Source organism: Cavia porcellus, unplaced genomic scaffold, assembly GCF_034190915.1.
Source record: "Cavia porcellus strain 051 isolate PalLab524CR breed Dunkin Hartley unplaced genomic scaffold, mCavPor4.1 scaffold_1, whole genome shotgun sequence".
NCBI classification, from domain to species: Eukaryota; Metazoa; Chordata; class Mammalia; order Rodentia; family Caviidae; genus Cavia; species Cavia porcellus.
Window position 1 is genome coordinate 108,863,757 of NW_026947484.1, and position 13,318 is coordinate 108,877,074.

General features: G+C 48.6%; 1 protein-coding gene across 1 annotated transcript; it reads right to left on the reverse strand.

Annotated features, from left to right (window-relative positions):
- Window positions 1-175: 175 nt before the first annotated feature.
- On the reverse strand, window positions 176-11,796 carry Lingo4 (leucine rich repeat and Ig domain containing 4). The gene has a single exon (XM_063253529.1). It carries the CDS (start codon window positions 9,136-9,138, stop codon window positions 7,237-7,239), a length of 1,902 nt encoding a protein of 633 aa, XP_063109599.1. The 5' UTR covers window positions 9,139-11,796; the 3' UTR covers window positions 176-7,236.
- Window positions 11,797-13,318: the final 1,522 nt, after the last annotated feature.

A 13,318-nucleotide genomic window follows, 5' to 3' on the forward strand; every position in this document is an offset into this window, starting at 1 on the left:
CCATTGGAGACAGAAGAACAAGAGCTAGATGAGACTTCAAAACAAGATGGTACTAAATCAGCATTACCTATTAAGATGTCATTTTCTCCAAAAAAAGCTGTTCCTATCATCCAATCTTCTGTCTCATTTCTGTTGAGCTCTTTTTCTGTCAGTAGCTGTCAGTTTGTCTTCTTCATTTTGTTCTCTGCTCCATTCGTTGTGGCCTCCCCGCCCCTATTTCTGGGTTCTTTGTATTTTTCTTTTTTTAGAATATCCTGCAATACTTTCTGTAGGGTTGAATTGGTGGTTGCAAATTCCCCCAGTTCCTCTTTATCCTGGAAGCACCTCGTTTTTCCATCAATTTCCAGGGACAGTTGTGCAGGATATCTCAATCTTGGCTGTAGATTATTATCTTTCAAAGCTTGAATTATTTCTCCCCATGCTCTTCGTGATTTGATGGTTTGTGAAGAGAAATCTGCTGTAATTCTGATGGGTCTTCCCTTGTAAGTGATCTGTTTCTTGTCTCTTACAGCTTTTAATATTCTGTTCTTGTATTGAATTTCTGGAATTTTTATTATTATATGCCTGGGTGTTTCTCTGTTAGGGTTGTAGGTAGCTGGGGTCCTGTATGCCTCATACATTTGAGTATCTTTACCTTTTGCTACATTAGGAAAATTCTCCTGGATTATTTCTGTGAGTAGCTTTTGTAGTTCACTTGTTTATGTCCCTACTTCTTCTTTTATGTTCTTAATCCTTAAGTTATGGCTCCTCTTATCATCTTCTTGTCTTTGTATTATTGCTGTGTGTTTCTTTGTTATTTTTAAGAAGTTTTTCATTTCATTCTCCCATGTTTCAAGTCTGCCCTCCAATTCAGATAGTCTGTCCTTAGTTTCTTTCAAGCTGTTATGCCAGTCTTGGGTAGACTTCTTAATTTCTTGATAGTCCCTTTGCACCTGCTTCACATACTCAATGCTTTCTCTGTTTTCTCCATCAAGCAATTCTCCCCTCTTTTTCTGTTCTTCCATTCCACCATCTGCTTTTTCCTGGGTGGTGCTTAGCATTTCTCTAACTATTCTGCATACTTCTAGCTTCAGGTCATTGATAACTTCATTCCTGAATTGGTCTATGAGGCTCTCTAAATGGCGCTTAATGTATATTGGTGCAGTGTCCACTATTGCCTGATTCTCAGGATTGGGGGTCGAGGAGCCTTTTTTGTTGCTTCCCTTCCCCATATTTTCTGTTCCTTATAAAATGTAATCTTACACAGGAGGCCCGGCTTCCCTGCCTGTCAGCCACAGCTTGATCAAATTGCGCTGGCTAGTTGTTCCCGCTCACCGCTGCGCCCCAGGGAGTTGCGGAGGAGGCAGCCTACGCGGGAGTCGGTCGCTCCTCCGGGCCACCGTCAGGCTCTGGGATCTGGGTTAGGCCAGCCTAGGGAGTTCGCGAGCAGCGTCCCTCCGGCCAGGCACCTTTCACCAATCCCGTCCGAGAGGGAAGTGTGCGGCTGCAGTTGCCACCGCGCCCTGCTCTTACAGGACTGCCCGCGCCCAGAAAAACCTCCGCTGGAGTCAAACTGCGGTAGGGAGTCAGTTCCTCGCTCACCTCGCCACCAGTCAGCCTTCCTCCCTGTCCTTCGCGTTTCCGACTCCGTTCGGAGACTCCCGTTCCCAGAGCTCGGCAGTCGCGTCTCTCCTTGCCGAGCCGCTGTGGAGGTAGCCGGCCGCCCGGCGGCAGGAAATCCAAACCGCGGTTTCCAATGGCGCGGAGTCGAGCCTCCACACCGAGATTTTTCTGTTCCTATTTTAGCGCCAGGACTGTATTCCAAGTTGGATTCTCTCAGCCCAGTTCGTTCCTGAGTCAGCAGAGCATATCTCTACTGGTTCGTATCTCCTTAGTCCGCATCATTCCTGGCCTCTGAGCCGAGCCTTTAGAGAGCGTTCAGTAGTTGCTGTTGTCTGTCCGCCATGTTCTCTCAGTCTATTTGCTCCATTTTTAATTCTAACTTAATAATATACAAATTGTTGCATGTATTTGAGCCCACTTCTCAATTTTCCACTCTGTTCCATTGACTTGTCTATTTAGTATCATATCATTTCTCAAAATTTTACATCTTTAACACAATTTGAGAAGTTAATGTACAGTGTATATACAGAAAAATGCACAAATGATAGGTGTACATATTGATGAAATGCATTTGTAACCAATAGCAGATTTTTAAAAAAATCACTAAATATTTCCCATGCCCCAGCTTCTCTTGTGTCTCTTTGTTGATACTACAGTCCTAAAGGATAATCACTCTTCTGACTCCTAATACTATAAACCAGTTTTCCCTGATGTGTGTGTGTGTGTGTGTGTGTGTGTGTGTGTGTGTGTGTATGTGTGTATGTGTATAGAGAGAGAGGGAGAGAGAATATCACAGAATGTGCTCTTTTGTGTCTCATGTCTTTTACTCCAAGTATTTTGGGACTAATCATATTGTATATAATTTTAGTATATTCATTTTTATTACTGTATATTTTGGAAAATATACAACTCACTTTTCTACTGTTAATGTTATTTTGATTGGAATAATATGGTTTTAGATTGCTTAAGGAAGAATTGTATTTGTGATACAGAATCATTCTATAAATTTTAGTTCTTTATGCCCCATCAGTACTAGTTTATAGTTTTTATCATGTAGAATTTACATATTTCTTGTTAAGATTGTTCCTAGATATCTGAGTATCTTGATCACTATTGCTATTTTTACTTTAAGAAGTTACCAGAGTAGTTTAAATCTAAGGAATCATGTCCACTGTACTATAAAAAACACAGAATTACTTTATAGCTGCATTATCTTCTCACTCCAGTGGAGGTTGCAGTGGGCAAAAAAGAGGAAATAAGTTGAAATCCAGTTTAGGAATTAAAAATTAAAATCATACCAGAGCAGTGAAAAGGGAGGTAGATCACTTTTCCTGGAAATTTTAGAGGGTTGACTTGTAACTGGCTGGGTAGGGAAATTGGGAACTAGAAGGAATAACTTTAGGTGAAATGATTTTGAACTCACTTTCAATTCACCATGCACTTGGGATTTCTCATTGGATTATTTTACTTTATTTTTTTAATATTTGGTACCGGCGATCGAACTCATGACCTCACCCTTACCAGGCAGGCACTTATGCCTGCAGAGCTAAATCCCGGGCCCTAGGAGTTTCTCATTTTATTTTCCCTCTAAAAGCCCAAATCACAATCAAGAGGTTGCATTATAAGATGCTGAATTGGGTGAATTGTTATTTGTTCTCATCTCCAGTTCCTAAACTTTATTCCCTTTCTTTAGAGTATATTCTGAACAGGCTGTAGGAGGCAGTATGGTAATGAGTTAATGTAAGGCCTGGGTGTCCCAGCATTCATTAAGCAGGTTCAAAGCATATACCAGGTATTCTCGAGGTTTACAACTCAAAGTTGAAGAGCATTACTTTGCAGGGCTCTCATTCCTTGCATCAGGATCCAGTACCTAGGGCCAGGGATTTAGCTCAGTGGCATAAGGGCCTGCCTGGCAGGCATAATGTGTTGAGCTCAATCCCTTGTACAAAAAAACAACAAGAGGATCCAATACAGTAAAAGAAGTTGAAATTAGAGAAAGAATACATCAGGGAGCAACATGGGGAGTGCTGGAATGATGCCAGCGTACTTTGGGTCTAGAGTTCTCCCGGCTTAGGCGAAACCATGACTGAAATGAAGAGCGGAGGAAGAGGGGAGGTAGAATGAGGTGACCTTGGGAAGGTTCTGTTAGGCCGAGGCAGGCAGAAAATGGGTAGGGTCAGTGAATGCAAAGAGCTTATGGGTTGTTCTTTTGTACTGGAAATTTCTGAACATCTTTTCTCTAACCTAGTAAGTTGCTAGTTAAGACCCAGACAAGAAATTAGGAAATCTCAAGCTTGCATTTTAATCAAGAAGACATACGTTGCTGGGAGACAGGCCTTTCATTTCAGTCTATCAGATCCTTGGAATTTGGCTCCTTTTCACCAGTCCCTAAAGCAGAGGCATTTGGATATTGGAGAGCGACTTCCTGACTCAGGTGGATGAGAGTCATGAAACGAAATTGAGGGTCAGCAGCAGAACCCAGTCTTTTATAAAAAGGGAGAGTGAGTGGGGTGGAAGATGTCACCTGTGTCGCAGATCATCCTGCACTGAAGTCTTGGGAGGAGTAAACAGTGAGTAAGCAGTGCGGTGGAAGCAGTAGGGGGTGTCAGTCAGACAGGGCTGAATTCCAAGCGGTTTCCTTATTAACTAATTCTGTCCACTGAAGCAGTAGAATCTAGTTGACTTTGAGTTGCATCAGTTCAGTTGCCTACCTGCTTTATAGGGTCGATGTGAAGATGAAATAAGAAAGCATGTATAATGCCACTTGATGTAGAATAGCCCCCCACAAATGTTTCCTCTTTTCTCAGCATCATCCCCACCCATCCCAGGCAGAGCCTGGAGTTGAACTGTCCCCTCCCACGTGGTACCATCATAGCCTTGTGTGCTGGCATTCCCCACAGAGCTATTTGGTAAGCATGCCACCTGCTATGGCCTCAGTTGTATTTGCATATTCTTTGGCACACAGACCACAGCTGGCACAGTCACAGACTTCCCAGACTGGTATGGTAAGGGATGGGCTTGCTGATGTTGGGACCAATCTTGGTAGTACTCAGCACAGTGACCTTATTCTAACAGGCTTTACCTCTGGAAGGGGTCTTGGGAAAGCCCTGAAGGGGTGGAAGTGGAGAGTAACCCCGCAAGCATCTCCATGAGATGTGAACGTTTCTTGGGGGAGACCTCACCCACCAGAGAGACCTAAGTCTAAGCCCAGAGTTAGAGTCTCTGGAGCTGTTCTGTCCAGTGTAGTAGCTACTGGGCACATGTGGCTCTTACATACATGTAAATGTTATAGTGTGACTGGGGACTAGAAACTTAACTGTAGTTAATTTTAATTAATTTAAAATTAAGAATAGATAATTCAGTTGTTGGGAAACTTTTCACTATGTTTAGAACATCTTGAATGTGTGAATCTACTTTTTTAAAGGTTACTTTTATGAATTATAGACATTTCTGGTAAAAATTTAGTGACTGAATTGAGATGCCTTATAAGTGTAAAATATACTATTAATGTCAAAAACCAAGTATGAAAAAAATGTTAAATGTGTCATCATTGGTTTTTGCATGGATATGTTGAAATGGTAACAGTTTGGGTCCATTGGTTAGCCTGCCTCATTTTGATTTTGCTTAATGGAGCCACTTTAAGTTTGAAATTACATGTGTGACTCAACTTTTCTTTCTCTTGTATATGTGTGTTGCTGAGACTGGGCAGCAGCATCTCCCTCTGCCAGATTCTCATCTGTTCCTAGCTGCCCCAGGGCCCCAGCAGTGAGTGCTTATCTGCATTGCAGAGAGGACAACTAGTGAGCACCGTTGGTGCTCAACTCCCAGGTCCCAACCTAATAAGCTGCCGGGTGAAAGATTACAGAGAGGAGGGTGCATCAGAAACCTGAGAGAGGAGGTTTCTGGATGCTGAGTTGTGTGCACAGGGCGGAGGTGGGCTCAGGGATGGCCATTTCTCAAGAACGTCAGTTTCTCCAGACTCACTTACCACACTGCTGGATTCTCACATTGACTTCTGCCCCACTAAAGAGCTTTGCCTGCTCAGTGGTTCTAGCTGCCCTCACCTGTCAGGGATAATCTGAGCTGGTGCTCTTGTAATGAGTGGGCCCTCCTCAGAGCAAGGACAGTGACATCAGCTAGGAAGCTCAGGGTGCCTGCAGGTATGGGGTGAGTTGAGGAGGGAAACTAAGGGTACAGGGCAGATGCTGCCACAGAAAGTCTCCTAAGCCACCACGTGATTCTCCGCTTGTCTATCCCTTCTCTCACTTCTCTGCTCCCTTCCCTTCCTTGTCTTCTGATGATGCTGAGGCTGTTGCTCTGTCCCTTCAGAGCCCAGCATCTGTACTTCTCAGAGCTCTGCTTTGTCTTCTGTCTGCTGTCTGTCTTTGTGGTACTCAGCAGTTTACTGCGCATTCCTCTTCCCTGCTCGGTGACATCTGTCCAGAGACAGCTTCCCACTGGGACGGTGCTAAACGCGGTGGGGGTGGGAGTTGCTGCAGAAAGGTGGTGGAAAGAAACCAGGCAGACTGTACCCGCTCCACTTCTCTTTCCTCCACTTTCACTACAGCTTGCTTGGCCACACTCCCTGCCGCCTCCAAGCTGGGTCTCCCTCCTTGGAGTGATGCAGTTTCTCATATTTATTAGTCTTTTTCTAGGAGGTCCTTTCTGGGTTTTCCCCCAGGGCACCAGACCTCTATGGAAGAGTGACTAGAAATGTAAAAGAAGGGAACAAGTTGGTGAACTAGGCTGGGATTTTGGCGTAGGCATCCCTTGAAGGTGGAGGAATCTCCTCAGGTCCAGAGATGGAATGTACAAGTGGAAGAATTGAGACTAAAACAGGCGGGCACCATCGACCTTTGCCTTCATTGGCAGACTGGATTAGGTGGAGTCATGGTCACCAAGATACTCATCAATAGGCAGGCAGAAAGGGGAAAAGGGGGGATAAACTGAGGTAAAGAAAGTTCCAGAGATCATGTTTTGTCTTGGCTGTGACTGTTGTGGCCTTTTGGCAGCAGGTTTAATGATCAGACAGGCTCATGCAGACAGTGCAATATGTGATCTGCCCTCCCCTGTCCCACACATGCATGCTCTTCTCCTTTGCCTGAGGATCCTTGGCTCTAGTTCCTTGCACCTAGAGGCTGGGACTAGGCTGGGGCTGAGGACCAGAAGAGAAAGGGAGACTGTCTGGGCGAGGAGCAGAGATTCCATTCAGCAGTGGCACTTTCCAGCCCCACTTCTGAAATAATCTCACTGCTGGGGTTGGCAGATGGTATTGGTTATCAAAGTTGTAAGAAGGCGAAGAAAGCTTGGTGGTTAGAGTAGCAGACTGGAAGCTTGATTATGGTTCACGCTTGTGTGTATGTGTTGAAGGGGTGGTTCAGGGAAGGCTGGGCTAACTACAGTATCTGTGACTCTTAGAATCTCTTCTTTAAAGAGAAGACAGTGCTGTCCTCAGTTTGGAGAAGCACAGGGCAGCAGCCCTTCTTCCAGCATCACCAGTTGTGGCACCGTGAAAGGCAAATGTGAAAGATCTGTGTTGCTCAGAATAAGGTCTGATCCAGAGTGGCTTTGCTTCTGCCTTCCCCTTTGGCATCTGGAGTGGACTTGCTTGAATCCTTAGGATGTAAGGAAAGGTCAGAAGAGCTTGGCAGTGACCCTGTTACTCCCAGAGTTCTTATCCCCAGAGGGCCGAGGTGCCACAAAGTCAAAGGTCATGTGATGTCTGACCCGGCCCTTGCCCTTGCTCCAGAGGGCAATTAGCCCAAAGCAAAGGGTCACCGAGGTGAGGAAGGGGAGGAAGCCAACTGCTAGCACCATAGCCACACCCCTGCTGTCCAGAAAGAAAGGCCCTGGGATCCCTGGCATGGTGATGTTGGGGTCAGAGAGAGTACCGTTTAGTGGTTCAACTTGGATTACTTCCAGCCAGGTCCTTAGGGAGTCATTCCCAGCTACATTGCTAACCACACAGACATAGGCTCCCCTGTCCTGTAGCTGCACTGATCGGATCTCCAGTGTCCCATCCTCTAGGACCCTAATTCTCCCAGCTCTTCCCAGCCAAGGCCCCTGAGGCCTCATCCAGGAGATAGTTGGGGTTGGGTCTCCGTCTCCAGAGCAGGAGAAAACGGCATGTCCCCCTTCCTCTGCAATGACCCACCGAGGCCCAGATTTTTGGATCAGGGCTGGTTTGCAAGTGAAGTGCCCTGGAGGCAGAATATCTGAAAACTCCCGCAGGTTCTTCCCCTGAACATGCTGGGGGCCAGCACAGGCAGGGGGTGATGTGCCAAAGTCCAGGTGGCGGCGCAGCCGGAGCAGCCAAAGGAGACGACAGTCACAAGTCAGGGGATTGCCAGACAACTTGAGGGTGACCAGTTTGTCTGGCGAAGGGAAAGCTGTTTCCTCTAGTGTCTGAAGGGAGTTATCTGCCACATCCAGGAGGTGGAAGGCAGTCAGGCCGTGGAAGGCATGGGCAGCAATGGAGGTGAGGCTGGCCCCTGACAGCCGGAGCTCTTGGAGCCGTACCAGAGGGCTGAGTTTTCGGGCTGGAATGGCCGAGATTGGATTCTGAGATAGATCCAAGACCCTGAGGAAGCTCAGGTGGTACAGTGCCTGGAAGGGTACTGAGCTCAGATTGCAATGAGTGATGGCCAGGCTGCTTAGATTGAGCCCAGCCAGGCTCCCCGGTTCCAGAACCTCCAAAGATGGCCAGTGGTGGATCTCCAGCTCCTTCAGCTGCCCCAGCCCCTGCAGTGCCCCAGCAGGCAGCCTTTCAATATCCAGTTCTCGAAGCCTAAGGGCCACAAGTGCTGGGAGGCGGGCGAGGGCAAGGCCAGGCACCATGCTGAGGTTGCATCGCTCCAGAGTGAGGGCTCTCAACTGTGCCAGCCCTACAAAGGCCCCAGGAGCCACAAACACCAGGTGGTTGTCTCCAACCTCCAGCTGCCGGAGGCTGCCTAGCTCACCAAAAGCTCCATCCAGGAAGAGGACAATCTGGTTAAAGCGGAGGTCCAGCAATGTGAGGGCAGACAGCCCTGAAAAGACCCCAGGGCCCATGATTCGGAGTCGATTGCCCTGGAGCTTCAGTATGAGCAGACTTCGTAGGCCATGGAAGGCTCCGGGCTCAAGTATGGAGAGCTGGTTGTAGCTGAGGTCCAGTTCCTGGAGCAGGCCCAATCGTGAGAGCATACCCCGCTGTAGCCCCCATAGGCGGTTCCCACTCAGGTCCAAGAGCTCAGTGTCCAGGGGGAGTTCCCCAGGGACAGCCTCCAGCCGCCTGTGAGCACAGAGTACTGCCCGGGGTTGGGAGGCACAATCACACACAGCAGGGCAGCTGGTACTGCCTGCTCCAGGCAGAAGGAGCAGGAAAAGGAGGGGAGGCCACGGGGGCCAGGCTTGCTTTGGAGCTTTGGCTGTATCCATCCCCTCTCGAGCCCTGGAATAGATGATGACATGGCCCTTTTTGGAGAGTGGCTTGAGATAATGACCCTGGACTTCCCTGGCCCTCTTTAGAGAGAGGACTTGATCTATCTGTCTCAGCATTGCTGGCCAGGACAGCACAAAATCAGGAAGGATTCAGGTGTGCTACCTCCCTAGGGCTTTCTGGGGCTCCTCTTTAGGGAATCTCTCCTTTCCTCCCCTCTCCCAGCCCTGGATAACTGCCCAAGTGCTCATGGAGTCTAGTCAAACTGATTGCTAATAGAGAAAGTTTTATGGGAATAAAACATGGAGCAGCAGGGAACGAACTCTGAGTCTGGCTATATAATGGGGGTTTTCCTGGGTCTGTAAGATCCAGGAACACCACAATTCTGCTTGCCCTTGTTGCAACTCTCTCCAAGTGCTGCTCTGTCCCTCTTGGCCGACTATGTCTCCCATTTTGTGTATCCACAACTTTCTCTAAGGCTCAGGAAGGTCACATCCTTGGCTAGAGCTCTTTGTACTGACAGAAATAGGTCTTCACCTTGACTAAGTCACTGGAGGCTGGGAAACATGCAGGCCTCAGCTCTGCCCCCAGTCTCTGGCCTCTTTCAGACTGGCCCAGGGCCCAAGCTCTGAACTAGCAGATCCAGTGTCCCTAGAGGGCCTGTGTGGACAAGAGCTCAGGTGCACAGTAGCATGGCCCAGGGTGCAGGGAGTGCTTGGTGGGGAGCTGGGAATCCTTTACAAAAGACCAAAGCACATCCCACCACCCTTGCCCGTGGAGTTGGAGTGTGAGAGGGATCCAGAGGGCGCTCGGGGTTTTGGTTCTGCTTCTCAGACTTCAGTCTTGGGTGTCTCTCATAGCCCTCTTTCTAATGTATTGCTTCTAGTCTATGTGTGAAACTGAGAGTGAGCTCTTGTGCCCTGTACCCTGAGCTGCTGGAGCAATGCATAAGAGGCAGACTGTCACCAGGGAGGCATAGATAAGGGAGGGGAGACAACATCTGACCAGATGCTATGAAGTGGGGACAGCACAGCAGACAACCGGCCCCAGGCAGAGTGCAGAGCCTGCTGACGTAAAATGAGTTGCTGAGTACCTGGACAGGGGAATATTAGGAAGTTGGTGACTACGATGACTGACCACTGAGGACCTGGCTGAGGTGATAGAGGAGAAGGGATCCTTCATGGTGAGAGCCCTGCAGTTTGTCCTGTTGTTGCAGCAGGGAACCCAAGGGAGGGGAAGTATTGCAATTGGCAAGAATGGCAGAGAAATAGGAGCAAGAACCAACTGATACTTCTGGAGGCAACAGGCCTGGTCCTCTCTCCCCGCCTGTGAGTCTTGATCATTTCTGAGTTTGGGGCCTCAGGCTTTCTGGATCCTATAAGGTCAGTTTTCTGCAGCATGCTCTATTTCTACCAAGTGGAGGGTAAGAGAGGCAGTTTAAGAGATGATATGACTTTTTCCTTTCCTTTCCCACTCTAACCTTCCTCTGGGAGGATCTTTGGAGAGGCTGTCCTGTAGTTACTTCAGAGAACTATGGCACTGGGCTAAAGAAGGAGGCCAACAGAACACAGGAGTGTAGAAAACATTCTGAGAATCACAGTAAGGAGCAAGGCTGCCCTTGTTCTGACCTAACAGGTAGCTCTGCATGCTCAGAGATCTCCAGGGAAACTGTCCCAGCCTCCCTCCTGCTTCTTGGGTCTGCTCTGGGAAGTCCACCTGACCGCTAGCTCTTTATCACAGCTGCTGCAGTTCCTGCTCATCCCTTCTGCTCTGCATTCAGCAAAAGTGCAGTGAAGCATGTAACACGGCTTCTTGTCCTCCCACTTCGGTGAGTGTCCTCTTAGTTGCCAAAGCCTGCTGGGCCAGAGTTGGGGGACTTAGGGTCAGCCTCTCTTATTTCTAAAGCAGCTAATTCAATCACATAACTTCCCTTGCCAACCTTGGTGGCCACATGACTGGCCACTTTGCAGGGAGACATGGGTACCAGAGCCACTTCTTTCTCTCCTTCAGAGAGTAAGGTCTGGGACATCACCCCCTCAAGGGAGCAAAGCTTCTTCCTTGCCTCTGTGTGACAGTCCAGAGAAACAAGGGAACATCAGCGTGTTCTCTAAACATACCTGGTTGAGACCTGTGTGGGGAATGGTGCCCTGGGGGGAAGATTTCTGGAACGTCCCACGGACTGTAGGGGAAAATCCTCCTCAGAGGCAGAGGGAGTACTGGGGAGACTGGAGGAGAGGACTCCTGGCGTCTTCCCATCTAGGGGCACCTGGGGTGTTTTAGTTTCCCTGTCAAAGTCCTGTGGGGCTGGGATTAATGGGTGGCAGGGTGGGGGGTGCAAGTGCCTCTTTCATTGATAGGGACACTGGTCTGGCTTTGTCTCTGAGAATGTTATAGGAAAGGGCAGCTGCCGCTTTGGGACAGAGAGTAGGGGCACTTACCAGAGAAGCTGGAGGGTGGCATCAAGTTGGTCACTGCATCTGTCCAGGGCTGAGGACCCTGTCCCAATGGAGCAGGTCCTCGGCCCCTGTACCTCCCCTCTGTGCCTCAGTCCCCACTGCCGGCTGCCCCCCTGCCTGCTGTTGCTGCTGCTGCTGCTGCTGCTGCTGCTGCTGCTGCTGCTGCTGCTGCTTCTGCTGCTCCTGCTGCTGTGGCCATTGCTGCCAAGGATGAGGGAGAGAAAAGAGCCAGGAAGCATTTCTCTCTCTCTGTCTCTCTCTCGTCTCTCCTCTCTCCTCTCTCCTCCCTCTCTTTTTAAAACAGGCAAGAATGAGTCTGCAGCAATCCTGTTGGTGCAAAATAAATAAATAAATAAATAAATAAAGCACCGGGAGGCTGCAGCAAGTGCCACCACCGTCTGGGGGTGGGGAGGAAGCGAGGAGGGTGGCTGCGCAGGGAGGGGGCTGCAGTAGAGGCTGCAGCAGGATCGCCAAAGGTGCTCACTTGCTCGAAGGCATCTTTATTCCCCGCTGGAGAGCTGGAGACCTCTTGGGGCCAACCACCTTTCAGGGTACTGTCTTTTAGTCTCTCAGATGCAGGCAATTCTGTGCAATTTGTAAATCTAAACAACCCCCATGGGTATCATTTGTGGGAAAGTTCTCAATCTACAACATCCCTCTGGCGCTCAGTGTGAGGCAACTTCAGTGGGGTTGCCAGAGGACTGGACTGCTCAATTTGGGGAGAACCTGAGAGGCTGGAATCCCTATAACGCCAATGGACTGCTGAGTGGACACAAAAATGCGACTGGACATTTGGTTAGCTATGGACTCTGTGTGTGTGTGCCTGTGTGTGTGTACACACACAAACTTTTGCCTTCAAAGTCGTTTTATAAAGAGTGGTATAACGTGGATTTTATGTTTACCCGGCTAAACCCCTCTGCTGAGAAGAAAAAAAATTTTCTATCATCTGCCGTTTGTCCCTCCCGGGAAAGTACAAAGCTGCTTGTAAAGCCAAGAGAAGTTTGGGGCAAGATCACAGCAGGAGAAACACTTGCCCTGTGCTTGGGTTCCTCCTCATGTGGGAGTCAGCAGCCCCTAACCACAGTGGTGGAATAACAAGGCATTCCTGTCTCCATTGTGAGAGCAGTGCTGGATGCCAGAGCCAAGCAAATATTCCTGGCTTTGTCACAGCCTTTGGGCTGACCCCAGCCCAGCCCTCTCTGCATGTCCTGGTGTTCTTATGATAGAAGACAGCTGGAGCCAGGATGGGATTAGGATAACCCCCCTAAGACTGGAGGGCTGGAGCACCGTGGAAATGTTCCTGGAACTCAGCATTGAGGGTGTTTTGTTTTGTTTTTGTCTTTTTGAGACAGGGTCTTGCTCTGCGGTGCAGGCTGGCTTGAACTTATTTTGTAGCCCAGGCTGGCCTCCAGCTCACAGTGATCCTCCTGAACATCAGGATTACAGGCATGAGCCACCATACACATTGAGTTTCTTCCTTCAGTCACTATGATTTTCTGAGCTGTGACTTCAAGGGTGAGTGATTAGGTCATATCATAAGTGTCTATAAAACTTGCAGGTTGAGTTTGCATGCTTTTCACCTGTATGTGAAGTGTGTCTCTGTTCAGATTTGTGCTAACTCCTGAAATTTGTTTTTAAAGTGCCTGTAAGAAGTTTGAGTTCCAACTCTGTATCTGCCTGTCATGTCTTTGACCTCCATTTTGCCCTCTCTCGTCCAAATCATCCTCATCCAAACCATCCTTTAAAACAGTTACCCTGTCCCTCACCCACATTCCCTCACTGTGCTCCACGTATCCCATGTTTAGACCCCAGGAAAGAGGCAGGTGCCCAGCAACATTTTTGC

Bases quoted from the DNA above. Each gene is read 5' to 3' on its own strand.
- Lingo4 (XM_063253529.1), bottom strand. From the start codon at position 9,138: ATGCTGAGACAGATAGATCAAGTCCTCTCTCTAAAGAGGGCCAGGGAA.